This window comes from Cricetulus griseus, chromosome 7 (genome assembly GCF_003668045.3).
Source record: "Cricetulus griseus strain 17A/GY chromosome 7, alternate assembly CriGri-PICRH-1.0, whole genome shotgun sequence".
Taxonomy (NCBI): Eukaryota; Metazoa; Chordata; class Mammalia; order Rodentia; family Cricetidae; genus Cricetulus; species Cricetulus griseus.
In genome coordinates, this window is record NC_048600.1 from 132,518,813 (window position 1) to 132,533,405 (window position 14,593).

Genomic DNA, 14,593 nt, shown 5'->3' on the forward strand with positions numbered 1-14,593 from the left:
GAAAACACTGAGTGTATAGGCTGTTTTGTTTTGTTTTTTCTTAGCTTGGTTTCTCTTAAAAAACAAGGAACAAGAAAATCATTGCACCAGCGTCCTATCCTCAAACTAAAAACAAACAAACAAAAAAAACATTGCCCCCACCCCCAAAGCAACAATATACTTTACATGTCTTTGGCAACAATAACTTAGAATCACCCATTTCCATTCACTCCAGCAAGTTACAAAAATATTCCCTGTACAGCCCACCCGGCCCTGTTTTCTCCCAGCCCTGCCTGCAGGCAGGAGCCCCACAGTGGCTACAGAGTACACTCTCTTCTCCTCTGGCCAGGGTATGGGGCAGGGCACTGCTCTGCGAGGGAGAGCTGCCCACACTACTACCCTGTAGAGGACAGCTCTGGGCAGTCTGGCTGCAGTCTGGAAGCCTTTGCTATGCAGCAGGACCTAAGCCAGAACAACCCAGACAGACCCTGTGGAGAAGGGAAACCAGCCACAGACTCTGAGATAAGGGCTTGGAGCCCAGGGGTCCAACCTTGCTCAGAGCAAACCTAGACCCAGGTAAGAAAGGTAACGGAGAACCCAAAAGGGACCTGCAGGCTTAAAGCCATCTTGAAACCTGGCCAAGTGTCCCTTGAACACAAGGCAGGATGTAGCCAACAGGGCGTGCAGGCCCTTGGACTGCACGGTCCTGGCCTGAGGCCAGTTCACCACCAACAGCCATATAGGAAGAGTGGCTGCCTGGTGGGGGTGGGGGGTGTCTGCCCAGGAGTGGGGAGCCACCTAGGGGTCAGGGGGCCCTTCTTGAGTGTGTATGTATATGCTTATGGACACCCGCAGGCCCTGGGGCTACAGGTCTGTCCAGGGGCTAGCAGCAAACCCCAGTGCCCACCCAGGACACGTTCTACCATCAGGCAGCACAGAGGAGACAAGTGGCCCAACACATCCAGGGTCAGAGTCAGGCCTCCCATCCACCTGCTCCTCCAGGGTACGGTGGGGTGCCGATGATCCCCGTCCATTCCCAGTCACCATCCTTGCTGCTGCCTGGATAGGATGGCAGGGGCTCCAGTGACGCCAGCCTCCGAAGGGTGGAACTCCCTGGGTCTCAAGCCTCTGTGTAACTGTCCCCAGCACTTACTGCTGGGCCTGGTAAATGGGGTACTGTGTGAGCATGTGGAGACAGGTTCTCACACACCCAAACCCACTCAACCCTACAACTGCCCGGCCCACCAACAGGCCTGGTCAATGTGGTATAGACCTGGTAGGTGGGGGATGGACCCATCTCTCTTCCCCATGACACCCAGATCCAGAGTTGGCAATGCTTAGCACGTGTCCTCCATGTCCTGGACACATGGGAACTGAGGTCCAAACGAAGAGGGCGTGGTCAGGGTCATGTGGTCCTCTCCCTGTGCCAGGGATGAGGATGACCACAGCCAGGGCAACTGGGGAAGAGGTATCGGGGAGGGCATAGGCAGAAAGGGGTTGTAAAACGGTGGGTGGGCTATGGGAAGGGAACCTGGCAGAGAGGAGCCTACCCTGGTGCAGGCAGTGGAGGGGCACATGACAGCGTGGGCTCTGGTACCAACATTTGGGTAAAGTCCCCCACAGGGACACCTAGCAAGAACCTCAGATCAGAGGCGTGCCCGTAGATGGCGGTAGGAGTAGTAGCACCATGCTGGGAATGTTCTAGCGAGTTGTGGGGAGCCAGGGTGAGGCTGGGAAGAGCAGCCTGCTGGGGGGGGGGGCAGACTGGCCAGACTGGTCAGAGGGTGGGCAGGTCCCAGGAGACAGTCGGCCAAGTGTACCTGGACAGACTATGCCCAGGGGCCGGGAGCCAAACGCTGTTAAGAGGACAATGTCTGGGGCTGTAGAGATGACTCAGTGGTTAAGAGCACTGGCTGCTCTTCCAGAGGACCTGGGTTCTATTCCCAGCACCCATGTGGCAGCTCACAACTGTAACTCCATTTCCAGTTTATGCATATAAAATAAAGTTTACATAAATTTAAGAGAGAGAGAGGACAGTGTCCAGTAGATCAGGAGCCACCAACTCTCCCTTGCTGATGCGGCTCGCCATGTCCCTCTTCTCCACCTCAGCCCCACCCACCACACTCACCTCCCACCGATGGGGCCTCCGAGTCGGATACATGAGTGATGGAGAATCGGGAGGCTGGTGCGGGAGACACGGTGAAGCGAGAGAGGGGCGCAGCTGGCGTGGTAGGCGTGGCCAGGACAGGGTCCGCAGGGTCCAGTGCAGTCACCAAAGCAGTCTTGCCAGGCACCAGAGGGAAATCATCATTCCACTCAAACCTACTGCCTGCAAGTCGGGGCACCGAGTGAGTCACTTAGGCTTTGGCATCTCCCAGCCCCCACTTCAGGGGATATCATATTCACAACCCAACCCTCCCATGACAGTGAAGTCACGATCTGGCCCCCAACACCTGGCTCACCCTGTTCAGGAGTAGAGCTGTCGGGCAAGTGGTCAGCCCGCCTTGGCAGGCCAGGGGCACTGGGTGAGCCGGGGCTACCCTCCAGGAAGGTGGGGAGTGATTCCTTTGTGCTGGGGAAGGGCTCCCCAGTCTCTCGGGTGGGGCTCTCCTGGAGGGACAGAGCACAGTGTGACTCGCTGCTCACCCCGCCCCCCCAGGCCTGTGCATAACCATCGCCACAGCTCACCTGGTCAAAGAGGTAGACCGTGACATCATCAAAGAAGGACACAGCCTTCTTCTTGCGCTCCAGGTCCTCACAGAAGGTCTCGGACAGAAGGCTGGGCATCTTCAGCAAGCTACGAAGATTTCGGGCACTCTGGCTCTCAGCCACTACCACAGGCACCGCTGGTGGCTCCTCCTCGCTGTCCTCACTGGGCTCCTGGATGCTGTAGCATCGAAGCTCCTCATCAGACTCGTCGCTGTCCTCACTGTCCTCATCGTCCAAAGGCCGGCCCTCCAAAGCCCCAGGGTGGCCAGGCAGGGCCAGGCAGAGGGGGGATCTGGGTGTGGAAGGGCTTCCCATTTGCCCAAGCTGGGCTGGCCCTGACAACTGGCCTGGGAGGCCCTGGGGCTCCATGCCATCACCTTCTGAGCTCAGTGGGACTGAGGTCAACAGGAAACGTTTGGAATGACTAGGGCCAGGCACCTGGACTGGGCCTTGAGCCCCAAGAGGCTCTGGCCTGGAGCCATCTGGCAAGGGCTCTGACTGCTGTGGTGGGGACAACACCTCCCTGGGGCTGGTGTCTGGGGCCTCCCTGGGCACCTCAGGCCCAGGGAAAGCCTGCACAGACGGATGCCCTGAACTAGGAGGGCTCTTCATGTCTTTCTCCTCTTGGGAGGCCTGAACTCCACTGCCCTTTTCAGGGCCAAAGGTGGGTTCAGACTCAGCGTCCAGGTCCGAGAAGTAGGCAGAGTCTCGATAGGGGTTCTTCTTGCTGAGGCCACCAAGGGAGACAGAGAGCAAAGTCTCGGGCCCTGGGCTCTCACCCTCTGAGGCTAGCTCCCCAAAGGCCTCAGGCTCGTTTGAATCGTGGGCCTCTTTGAGCACAAACTCTGGGGACTCGTAGTTCTCTGTTTCGTAGCCACTGTCCATGGCACGGGGCTGCCCAGCAGGGGGACCAGCAGCCAATGGGCTCAAGACCTCACAGCCACCATCACTGGCTGAGGACGGGATGTCCAGGGAATCCAGGGAGTCAGGGGTCCCCACCTGCTTCTGCAGACAGCGTACGGCTGGTACTGTGCCTGGCTTCTCAGTGTGAGGGCCATCACTGGACAGGTCGGTGAAGACTCCTGAGGTAGCCTCAGTGGTGTCCTCATCCTCACTGCTGGGAGCCCCTTGCTCCAGAGAACCGCTGCAGCTGTCCAGAGTGAGGGCTGGCTTAGGGGCAGTGACCCAGCTTCCAGCAGCCGGTGTAGGAGAGGCAGGCAGGTTGTCGGGGGCGCATGCCTCCTCCGCCTCCTCCGAAGGAAGAGAGGCTCCTTCACGGGAGGGGGAGGGGACAGAAGGAAGGGATAGCTGGGATTCAGGAGAGCCCTCAGCCTCCTGGGCAAGTTTGGGTTCCACCTGGAGGTTGTCACCCCCACCTACAGCTGCCTCGGTCCAGGGGTGTATGGCCAGGCAGGCAGCAGGTGCCAGGCCTTTGGCAGGACACAGAGGGAGCAGGCTGAAGCAGCGGCTTCGCTCCTGACCAGGGGAGGCTGCAACTATCCCAGGCAGAAATTCTCTGGGATCCTCCTGGGACAGGGGGTAGCCCAGCTCAGGGGAGGCCCGTGGGGTCTGCTCTAGGCTGGAGCAGTCGTCCCTATAACTGTCTGTGAAGCTGCTCACATAGCCAGGATCCCAGGATTCTGGGTCTCGGCTGCCACTGTTATTGTTGGCTGACACATTAGAGCCCCAGTGTCCACACTGAGCAGCCCTCCCAGCCTTCCCCTCCTCCAGCTCCTCATCACTGGGGGATGGCTGGGCCTCAGGACTCCCAGAGGGAGATGGTCCCAAGGGGTCATCAAAGAAAGGTGTGCAGAAGGTAGCCGCACCCCAGTCTATGTCTTCAGCTGGCAACCTTGGGGTCCCAGGAGAGGGTGAGTGTGAAGGGCAGGGTGGCTCTTGTCTCCTGCGTGAATGTTGGTCACAGGGGTCCCACAGGCCCCCAGTGGGGGGTGCGTGGCCCAGCAGTGGCTCCATGACAAGAGAAGTGGTGGTACTGTCCTCCGAGTTGTTGTCTTGGTCAGTCACAGCTTCGGGGCAGGGAGCACAGCCTGCACAGTCCGGATCATGGCCAGCAGCAGGCACTGCCCCCTCTAGGCGGATGAAGTACTCGCTACCCACCGAGGGGCTGTGGGCACTGAGCACTGGCACCACACCTGGCGGTGAGCTGTCAGGTGCACACAACTCCTGCAGGCGTGCAGCCGAGTCTGGGCTAGATACGCCCCCCGGGGCTGGGAATGCCTCAGCGCCACAGCCAGCCTCCCATTTGTATTCAAAGTTGAGCCCCCGGCTTGTCTCCGTTACTGTCAGCACGTCATCGCTGTCCACGTGAAAGCTGCCGTCGCTGTTGAACTGCTCCAGCAGTGGAAAAGATGAGGCCGCAGTGAGCTCAGCAGCAACGGCTGAGCCAGTGGAACCTGAACCCAGGCCTGCGCTGCCACCGGGCCGCAGGGAGCGCCAGCGCCGCTCAAACTCCTCCTCCAGCTCCGTGGTGCCCTTGGCACACAGGTAGGACAGCAGGAGGTGAACCTCTTCAGCCGTTGGCCTCTGCTCTGGCTGCAGCCAGCAGAACTGCATCACTTCGTACCTGCCGGGAGGCCCTCATGGGTGGCCCTGGCCACATCCAGAGGCATGCTGGCCAGGGGTATAACCTGCCCTCCAGGGACAGTCAGGTCCCCCATGCTCAGGGTACTTTGGGGGTAGTTGAGGCAATCTCCCAAGGCAGACCCAGTAGCCTGGGAAGGCCTGGGGTGGGTTATTTCCCTGGGATCCCCCATGCCTGTTCAGGCTGCAGAGACCCAGAAGCCATGTAGAGGAGGCCCAACCAGCCCCAAGCTATGAGTCCAGCCACCTGTGCCCCTTTGTCCTGCCTGTTCAAGGGGGTGGGGTCCTCACCAGCGATCAGATAGAGTGAGCTGCAGCTGGGGCTTGGGCAACTTAAGCTGCTGCTCTCGGACAGCGTAAGCCAGCACCTGCCGGTCCGAGTGCTGTGGATACGGCTGGGCGCCCAACTCGAAGAGTTCCCATATGGTCACACCCAGAGACCTGCAGGGGCAGCCACAGGAGACATGGCTGAGACGGCTGTACAGGACCCCTGGACATTCGCCATCATGCCAGCCTCTCCATGAATAGAGCTCGTCATGCGGCAGCTGCCCTCTCTAGAGCACCGGGGCCAGTCAAGGCCCTGCATCCCCTAAGGACACATGGCCTACAACAGTAGATCAGGGTGGGTGTCTAACCTAAACATGCACTTTGGCCCAGGGTCGGTGAGTGTCAGTTGGTCCTGTCCTGAAGACCCCACACCCTTGACTGTCCAGGAAGTCCCTCTACCAGTGCAGGGACCACCGCCAACACACGCAACTAGGTGGCCCATGAGTGATCTCACAAGGCCACATGGTGGCAGGCATGAGCACGCTTTCCCTGGGTGCCAGCCCGCACCCTACTCAGAGAAGGAAGTGGAAATGTTGGAGCAGGGGGCAGAGCTGAAAGCCAGCATCCCCACCACAGGGCAGCTGACACCATGGCATCTGGGCAGGCGGCATCCCAAGGCCCTCCCAGCAGCCAGGCCTGCACTCACCACACATTGCTGGTCTTGGTCTGATCTACCACCAGTAGGTTGCCGTGCACCTCGTCCACCAGCTCTGGTGCGATCCAGCGCAGGGGCACCCACAGCTGGTCAGCCGTCACGAGGTAGTCTTCCTGCAGCACACAGGGACGAGACGGGCGTTAACTCCAGTCAGCTGCCACCCTTGCACAGGGCTCCGCCTACCCTCACTCACCCTGTATTTGCAATGTGACAGGCCATAGTCACCAACCTTCACCGTCAGGTCAGCCGTTAGCAGGCAATTCCTCAGGGCCAGGTCACTGCAGGGTGGTAAGGCAATGTCAGCAAAGCATGCCAGCCTGGGGGTGCCCAGCTGTGGCTCCTGGGCATAGCCAGGCAGGCAGACACACCCTACACTGGTTATTTTGGAAGGCCCGTGTGGACAGCACTTTGAACACGGCAGTTCTTGTGAAGATAAGGCTAGAAGATGCTCAAAGATCCCCCCCCTCCCGCTGCCCCAGCAAGGAGCTGCTTGACCAACACTAGAACCCCAACTTCTACGGTCTTCCTGACCTGCCCACCAGGCCCCCCAGTGCCATAGAGCGAGGTTCTGTGCGTCTTCCAGAACCATCATCACCTGAATCCTCAGGTTGGAATGCATGAGTGTCGCACAGGGTCCTGCCGGCAGCCATAGCCCACGCTCTAGAGTGTAAGCCCAACCTTCTACACAGAGCTGGGGCTCAGGAATAGCACAAGATGGACCACAAAGCACCACCCAGGACTTCTCCAACTCAGTGGCAAGCCTGGGATGCTGGCTTTTTCTTTTTTTAAAGGTTTTTATTTTATTTTATTTACTTATTATGTATACAACATTTTGCTTCCATGCATATCTGCACACCAGAAGAGGGCACCAGATCTCATTACAGATGGTTGTGAGCCACCATGTGGGTGCTGGGAATTGAACTCAGGACCTCTGGAGAGCAGTCAGTGCTCTTAACCTCTGAGCCATCTCTCCAGCCCTGGATGCTGGCTTTTATCCTCTTGCTTGGCAACGGAGAACAGCGTGGTATGGGATGGGCTTGCATCAGCCATACTGCTGCCTTGCACAGGTCTCTAGGTTAAGATGGAGCCACCCTGGCCTGCCTCTACCCCAGGGGGACTATACCAGGGGACAGCTGCGAGGTGGGGTGGTCTGGGCCCATGCCTACGATGGGGCAGCTGGGGCTGGGCAGCAGAAGGGGCAGGAGGCTGGCAGCTGCCCTCTTCAACAAAATCACTGATGCTGGAGTCACCTGTGCCATCACTCAGCACCAGGATGTTGTTGGGGAGGACGGCCTGTGCAGGGGCTGGCAGGGCCACCCGTCCATCGCCACTTCTTCCAGAATGTGCCCCCGGCTCATGGGAGGCTGGGCATCCTGGCCAGAGGCAGGGCAAAGCCACCCCTCCCACTGCAGGGACAGCCCAGCCACTCCCTTTACAGCATACGAGGGAAACAGGCTGGGGTTGAGTGTGGGGGCTAAGTGTGGCTGACACAGTATGGACGTCTTTGTTTAGTTGTCTACAAAGTGAGTTCCAAACTTTGGTCTTTTCGGTCTTTATTTATTTATTTTGAGGCAGGGTCTTCTCTACACAGCCCCGGCTGTTCTGAAACACACTCTGTAGACCAAGATGGACTTGAGCTCACAGATATCTGCCTACCTGGGGCTCTGGAGTGCTGGCATTAAAGCACAGTTTTAAGAATTATAAAATTCCTTACAAAGTGGCTATTGGATGCTGTGTAGACGAACTCAGCTCATGAGGCCCCAAAAATGGGATCACTGTACGGCTCTCTCACACAGAGGCCCTGTGTCTGAGGGTCAAGACCCGGGGCCTGGGGCTGTGGCCAGGGCCTGTGTGGTCCCCTGAGCCTCACCTGTGGACGTAGTTGTGACGATGCAGGTGCAAGACCCCGCATGATACCTCACATGCCATGCGCTGCAAAGTCCGGGGGTCAGGCGCCATGGACTCCGCCACCCGGCAGCTCCGTAGATAGCCTTTGAGGTCCCCCTGGCGAGAGAGCACACAGCAGCCTGCTAGCTGTAGCTGGCAGTGTCCCGCAGCCCACCCAGAGAGAACCTGGATCTGGTGTTCACAGCAGTTTCAGCAAAGCCTGTGTCTCAAGTCTGCCACAGTGGCCCCGATAACAGCAGCCTTGTCTCTTAGGATCAGAGCTGTGCAGGTAAAGGAGCCCTCCAGCACCCAGAAGATCCAGGAACCGTGTGAGCCCAGCAGCTGGCCCTCATGCTGAACCGCCCAAGCTCCCACAGTGTTGGCTCACCCTCTCTGATCAGGCCTCCTCTAAGAGCACAGGGCGGCGACTACTAGGACTCCACTTTAGGGATGCTGAGGGGTCCCAGGAGGCAGAGCAGGAGAGGAGACCTGCTCAGAGAAAGGCTCCCACTTCCCTTCAGGACGACTGGTTAGAACACGACCTGGAGAGCCAACGTTGCCACCCAGAGATTGCCACTTACCAGTGGACAGAGCTCCATGACCAGCAGGTAGGGGGTCACCTCAGCACACTGGGCCAGGCACTGAAGCAGGTTGCTGTGCTGCAGGGCCCTGGAAGAGCCCCAGATATCCGAGCTGGAGGGCAGGAAGGGGCACAGCCAGGCCCCAGCACAGCCCTCCCCTCACCACTACCACCAGGCTTTCCCCGCTGTGCTGGTCCCCGCCCCCACCGCCCCTGCGCACCTGTAGGGCTGTGCCTCCTCCAAGAACTGTATCTGCTCCTGCACACTGGCGCTGGCCTTCAGTTCCTTCACCACCACCTGCGTGCCACTGACGCCCGAGTGCACCTCCCCCAAGAACACCTGCCAGATGTGACCGGCATCACCGGGGCCCTTTCCAGTCTCCATGGAAAGACCTTTGGCCCCTAGTGCCTCGGTGGTTTGGTTGTACAGTGGCCCACCAAGACCTCTGCTGGGACACTCAGCCCAGGTCCATCTCAAGGATCCGCTTCCCTCACTCCCCGGGGTCCACAGTGAGGAAGGAACACTTGAGCACGTGATCCAGTCAGGAGTGTGTATAAGCAAGAGCCCTCACCAGGAGACACCCGGGAGAAGCAAGCCCACACCTTGCTATTCCCACCACCCTGAGGTGTGCTTACCTTCCCAAACCAGCCGTGGCCAATCTCCTTTAGGTACAGGAGGCTGTGCCGGCCCAGGTCCGTGGACTTGAGAAGTTGCACTGTGTTAGATAGGAGACTCAGGAACTACATAGCCGCTGCTGCCTCTCCATCTTCCTTACCAGGCTCTCCAGGGCCCAGGAGCTACCCCAAGTCCCCCAGCCAGGAAGGCTCCACTAAAGTGGAGGCCACGTTTGAGGGCTGCCATCAAAGGACAGGGTCTCTCAGGCTGTGGGGTGACCGCTGTGAGCAGAGGCAAAGATCCCAATCCGCACCCAGGCATATTTCTGACCGAGCCTGGGGAAGGGTCGGCAGACCACAAGGATAAGCCAATCTCAGGCAGCAGGGCCTAGGAGGCAGCTTCAGATGAGGCAAGAAGCTGATGCTGAGCCCTGGGAAGACACCAGGGCAGCCCACACCCCCATACCCCTGCCACAGGCTGGCATTCAAACACCAATCACACCAAAGGCGCCTTTGTTGGGGGCTGCTTGGCACAGCCCTGTACGGGACACACTGGACTCATTCTCCCCGTAGGCCAGGCTGAGTGAAGTCAGTGGAGGACAAGGGTCATTGTGGGCAGAGAGGAGAGGTCCAGGGCTTATTGTGCCCCCTCAGATTCCCTGAATTCTGCTCCCACGCTGATAGCCCTGAAGGCCAGAGTTAGAGCTGTTGGGGGGGCCCAAGGGGAGGGGGCATCCCTCAGGGACTAATAGACTCAGGGAATGTCGGCTTGGTGCCCAACTCATGGGAGAGTTTAACTGGGCCCTGTGTCCTAGGACTTAGGCCCTGAACCCCAGTCTGTCTGGATGCCTGTCTTCCACCCTGGGGCTCTCTAGGACCTCAGTGATCCCAGAGCAGGTTCAGGGTCCGGACAATGGATACCAGGGCAACCATGGGAGTAGGAGAATGATTGCACACTAGGAGCTAGAGGCAGGGCAAAGGCTCAGGCGGGCTAGCCCATCCTTACTCCAAATTTCTCCCAACTTGAAAGACGTTGCCCCCAAAAAACAACAGAGCTGAACAACGGAGAAAACATGACCTCTGCCCTCTCCTGGGTCCCTGTCCACTCTTGTCCTCTCTTTCCTAGCAGTGGGGGTCAGCTAGAATCTATGAGGTCTCAGCTATACCCTTGTCCCTGGACTGACAGGGGCAGGCCCAGTCCAGCATGGCGCCGCTTTCAGTCAGCCCCTGACTGCCCACTCACTCCTAGCAGCCTCTACACTTTGGCGATGCCCAAGGCCTCCGGGAAGGCCCGTGTGGCCAAGTCTACCTGCCTCTTGTGAGGTGCTGGGGATAACTGCAGGCCTCTGGTCAGGGGATAAATGTGTTCATGACATGGACTTGAACGCCTGGATCCTCACTTTTGAGTTCTCCACCATGAAGGACCACGGATCATGCCTTCAGCCTTGGGCCAGGCTGGTGGATGGAGGGCCTACCTAAGTCTCCATTGGCTCAAACAGGTACTAAGACCCCTAGCCCTTGGTGGAGGCTGGGCCCTTGGTTGGAAGGATCGTGTTGAGAGCCTGGCAGGGCTGTCCCGGGGTTGAGACCTTGGGGCCAGCAGCACCTGAAGCTTGACTCCCCCCGCAGTATCCCTGGAGCGATCAGATGGACATTGAGGGTCAGCCCTTGGCTGAAACTTCTAAGCTGGAAAGGCCTGAGGGCAGACTGCTGCAGAGGCAGCCATAGTGCCAAGCAACCACCTTGACCAGGGCAGAGCTGGGGTTCTAAAACTCAGCTATTAACCTGTCATCTCTAGAGTCTGTAAGAGGGGGGAACTAGCCTAGGAGCAAAGATTCTGGGAGGGCAAAAGAGTCACAGGAGCCCTGCCTACACTTGCCCCCAGGTGGGACGAGACCCCTCCTGTTGCTCACACTCCCTTTGCTGTGTGGGCAGGCATAAAGGAGCAGGGGTAAGTATCCTGGAAACAGCAAAGAAGGGCAAACAATCCTAGACCCAGAGCACTGGGCCACCTGCCCCCAGTCACTGCCCCTTCGTGTAGCAGTCCCTTCGATGGATAAGTGACAGGTGTAAGGCTACTCTCAAGCCTGCTGACAGCTGGCCCCCAGATCCAGAAGGGGGTTCATGCACCTTCCAGCCCAGCCCATCCTGAGATGCAGTCAAGGAGGCCTTGGCCCCCCACCGTGTACACCCCATGTGTCCCTATCCCCGACTGCATCCACTTCCAGAACCAAGTTCTCAGGCTTCCACAGCCTACTGACCCCAAGACACAATGGAGCGGGGGAGACAGGTCCACTTACCTGAGCGACCCGGCTGCTTGGCCATGGGCAAGGAGACCTCAGTGAGGGGCAGGACATACACATCGGGGCCGTTCTGCACAGCTGCGGCCGGGGAGCCCTGCTCCAGGAAGTCGGCCACATACTCATCTCCCTCCGCATTCTCAAACTCCTGCAGGTGGGGCCAGCACAGGTGGGCAATCAGGCGCCACAGAGGGTCAGGGGAGACATGACAGGATGGGAAAGGCCCATTTCCCAGAGTTCAACTGGACTAACACAGATCTAGAGCATGTCCGCCTGTTGGGTGGCCTCTGCACACCTGCTCACAGGCTCACAGGCCCTGACTCTTCCGGGACACCATCCCAGGTGGGGCCGAAGGCCTGTGCCTCACTGGGGCTGTCAACTCAGGCTGAGTCCTGCCTGGGGGAAGGGCTAGAGACAGGGTTCACGGCACAGAAACAGAGCCACCCTTGATGGACCCCACCAGTGGTCTCCACCTGGCTTGGAGTAGAGTCTTAGTCAGGGGCTCCCTTGCTCATCCCTGGGAAAGTAACTAGGTGCCCCATACCTAGCTAGAACAGGGGGCAAGGCACCCAGGGGCTTGTTCTCCACTCCCACCTCTGTCTATTACCTACCTCTAGGCAGTGGAGTCCCTCAACCCGCTGTACCACCACCACCAGTGCCCCAGGCTCCCTAAGAGCCTGCTGCTGGGCACCCCTGGAAGCCACTCTTGGGACAGGCTGCTATTTTGCAGGGTAGAGATCACCCCCACCCCACTGCATCTTGAGAACCTTCCAAGCAGAGTTAGTCTGGGAGGGGACACAGCCTAGTTTCAAGCAAAGACAGGATTAGTGACAGAGCACTTGCCTAGAGCCACAAACAAAACAAAACAAAACAAAAAACGAAACAAAACCAAACAGGGACAGAGTGAAAACAAGGCCAGCCTGTCCTCAGCACTGGGCAAGTCTCCCGGCCACACTGTCCCGCCCCGCACCTCCTGCCCAGGTGGGGAGCCTAGGCTCTAAGGATTGAGGACTGGGTACTGAGTAGAGCCTGGCTAACCACTCCAGGCCACGTCCCTGTGGACAGACAGTTAAATGTACCCTGGGGACCTCTTCTCTTTCTAGGTCACTTGTCTTTCTGTAAGTGGGGTGACTCTATGCTCCTGGTGGCTAGCCCAGGTCTGTACTCTGTGTGCTGAGCCAGCGACATCTGTGGCAACCTCCCACCTCCACCCCCTGCAGAGTCTAGAAGACCACCTTAGAATTTCCTCTAGTTCCACACCTTGGCCTGCGATGACCACACCCCCCTCTGCATTAGCTCTGGCTCCAGCCATTTACCTTCCCTTGCTGGAGAGCCAGCCGGGTTCCCACAGCACAGCGGGTGATCAGATAGCACAGGGTTAGCATCGGGGCTGCCAGCCCCTGCCCAGGGCAGCTCCGGCAGGGAGCCCACTGTGGAAGCAGGAGGCAGTGACCCTCTAGTCAAGGCACAGCGGTGCTGGAATGTTCTGGGCACCATGTTCCCGAGGTGAGAAGGACATGGGTAGGAGGGGCTGCCACCAGCCCTTGTGTGGGGCCTTGTTCTCAGTGCTCTAGGAGGGGCTTGCTACACAATGGCCAGCAAAGCTGCACCCTGGGTTCCCACCCCCACCCCCACAACCTCGAGGCTCTGCTCTCAAGGTCCTCCAGGAAAGCAACTCTCCTTGATTGTCCAGCCTGTGGACAGGAGACTGTCCCCTGGGGTGAGGGCACCAAGGGAGGGCAGACCGGCAGCCTTTGGAAACCACCATGCTGCCATTCAGGTACTCAACTCCCCTGTCTGGCTGGGGCCTGTGTGACAAAAGGCTAGCAGCATTTAGTGAAGGTTACCCAGTAGGAGGTGCCCCCCCAAATATACAAGTCCTCCTCCCACCCTGACCTCTGCAGTGCAGAAACACCACCTCCTACCCAGCCTGCCACCCAACGTGGGCGCAGGAATGACAAGGGCTCTGGCCAGGCCTCAATGTGCTGACAGGCAAGACCGCAGCCCGCTGCAGTGCCTACTCTGAGAGGTCAGCTCTGTGCTTTCTGTCCTGTCTTCCTTGTTCAGAGCCACAGGGTGACAGGAGAGCCACGGGACTGGAAAGATGCAGAGATGCCCATGGGCCTCCCTCACTAGAGTGGAGGCCTCAGCTGTGGCGTCTAGTCCTAGGGAGGTTGTAGCGAAGGCCACAGGCCTTCAGTGACATGCTAGGCAAGCAGGTGCCCTTGTTTCTGGGACCTAACAGATGCCCAAGCTAGGGATCTCCCAAGTGATGGTGTGGGTGCTGGGGAAGGGTGTCTGTGGCTTCACTTTGACTCAGAGAGCAGAGACCTCAGGGTCTCTTTGCTGCCAGTGAGAGCACTCTCAAGAGCCCTTAAAGGCTTCTTATGGTCATTTTAGCCTTCCTGGACGCCGGTAGGCTTGACCTGGTGCTGGAACAAGACATCATGAGGCCATGTCTTCAAAGGGGGTCCCTAAATGAGGGGTAGGGGAGAGGGTTCCAGGAACCCCCAGAAGAGCGGCTGTGGGATGCCAGACAAGGGGTTCAGTTGGTCCCAAGTGGCTCCAGAAAAACCAACCGTCAGAGCAGCCCCAGGATGGAGGAGAGCTGGGTGGTGGGTGTGCCCTCACCTTGAACCCAATGCCACCCTTCTTACAGCACAGGCAGGCCAGCATGAGGACGATGACCGTGAAGAGCCCTGAGAAGGACACAGCTACCACCGCAAGAGAGGACGACCAGGACAGCTCGCTGAGTGGGGCACCGTCTGCAAAGGAAGTAGAGCACACGCCTCCTCTCAGCCTCAGCACTCCACCCCTCACGCTGCCCCTGCACCTGGACGCGGCCTCAAACCAATGGACCGAGGCACGGCCTTGTTAGAGCCTCAGCCGTAGTGAAGTGGGCAGTGTGGGACCAGCGCCCAGTTCTGAGGTTCATGGACA

At 58.8% G+C, this 14,593-nt stretch overlaps 1 protein-coding gene and 1 non-coding gene across 6 annotated transcripts in view; both read right to left on the reverse strand.

Annotated features, from left to right (window-relative positions):
* Window positions 1-16: 16 nt before the first annotated feature.
* Aatk (apoptosis associated tyrosine kinase) overlaps window positions 17-14,593 on the reverse strand; it is a 36,468-nt gene continuing 21,891 nt past the window's right edge. For all 5 annotated transcript variants that reach the window (XM_027425456.2, XM_027425454.2, XM_035448216.1 and 2 more), the window contains exons 2-14: window positions 14,285-14,418; window positions 11,654-11,801; window positions 9,375-9,454; window positions 8,960-9,078; window positions 8,740-8,827; window positions 8,142-8,275; window positions 6,465-6,549; window positions 6,263-6,384; window positions 5,581-5,730; window positions 2,668-5,272; window positions 2,442-2,589; window positions 2,108-2,308; window positions 17-1,140 (exon numbers count right to left, since the gene is read on the reverse strand). In XM_027425456.2, the coding sequence (XP_027281257.1) occupies window positions 1,100-1,140; window positions 2,108-2,308; window positions 2,442-2,589; window positions 2,668-5,272; window positions 5,581-5,730; window positions 6,263-6,384; window positions 6,465-6,549; window positions 8,142-8,275; window positions 8,740-8,827; window positions 8,960-9,078; window positions 9,375-9,454; window positions 11,654-11,801; window positions 14,285-14,329 (3,966 nt within the window). In that variant the 5' untranslated portion in view covers window positions 14,330-14,418 and the 3' untranslated portion in view covers window positions 17-1,099. The remainder of the gene's footprint in view (window positions 1,141-2,107; window positions 2,309-2,441; window positions 2,590-2,667; window positions 5,273-5,580; window positions 5,731-6,262; window positions 6,385-6,464; window positions 6,550-8,141; window positions 8,276-8,739; window positions 8,828-8,959; window positions 9,079-9,374; window positions 9,455-11,653; window positions 11,802-14,284; window positions 14,419-14,593) is intronic.
* Window positions 7,485-7,564, reverse strand: Mir338 (microRNA mir-338). Its single transcript, NR_105213.1, has one exon. It is a non-coding gene; the product is annotated as a microRNA mir-338 (primary transcript).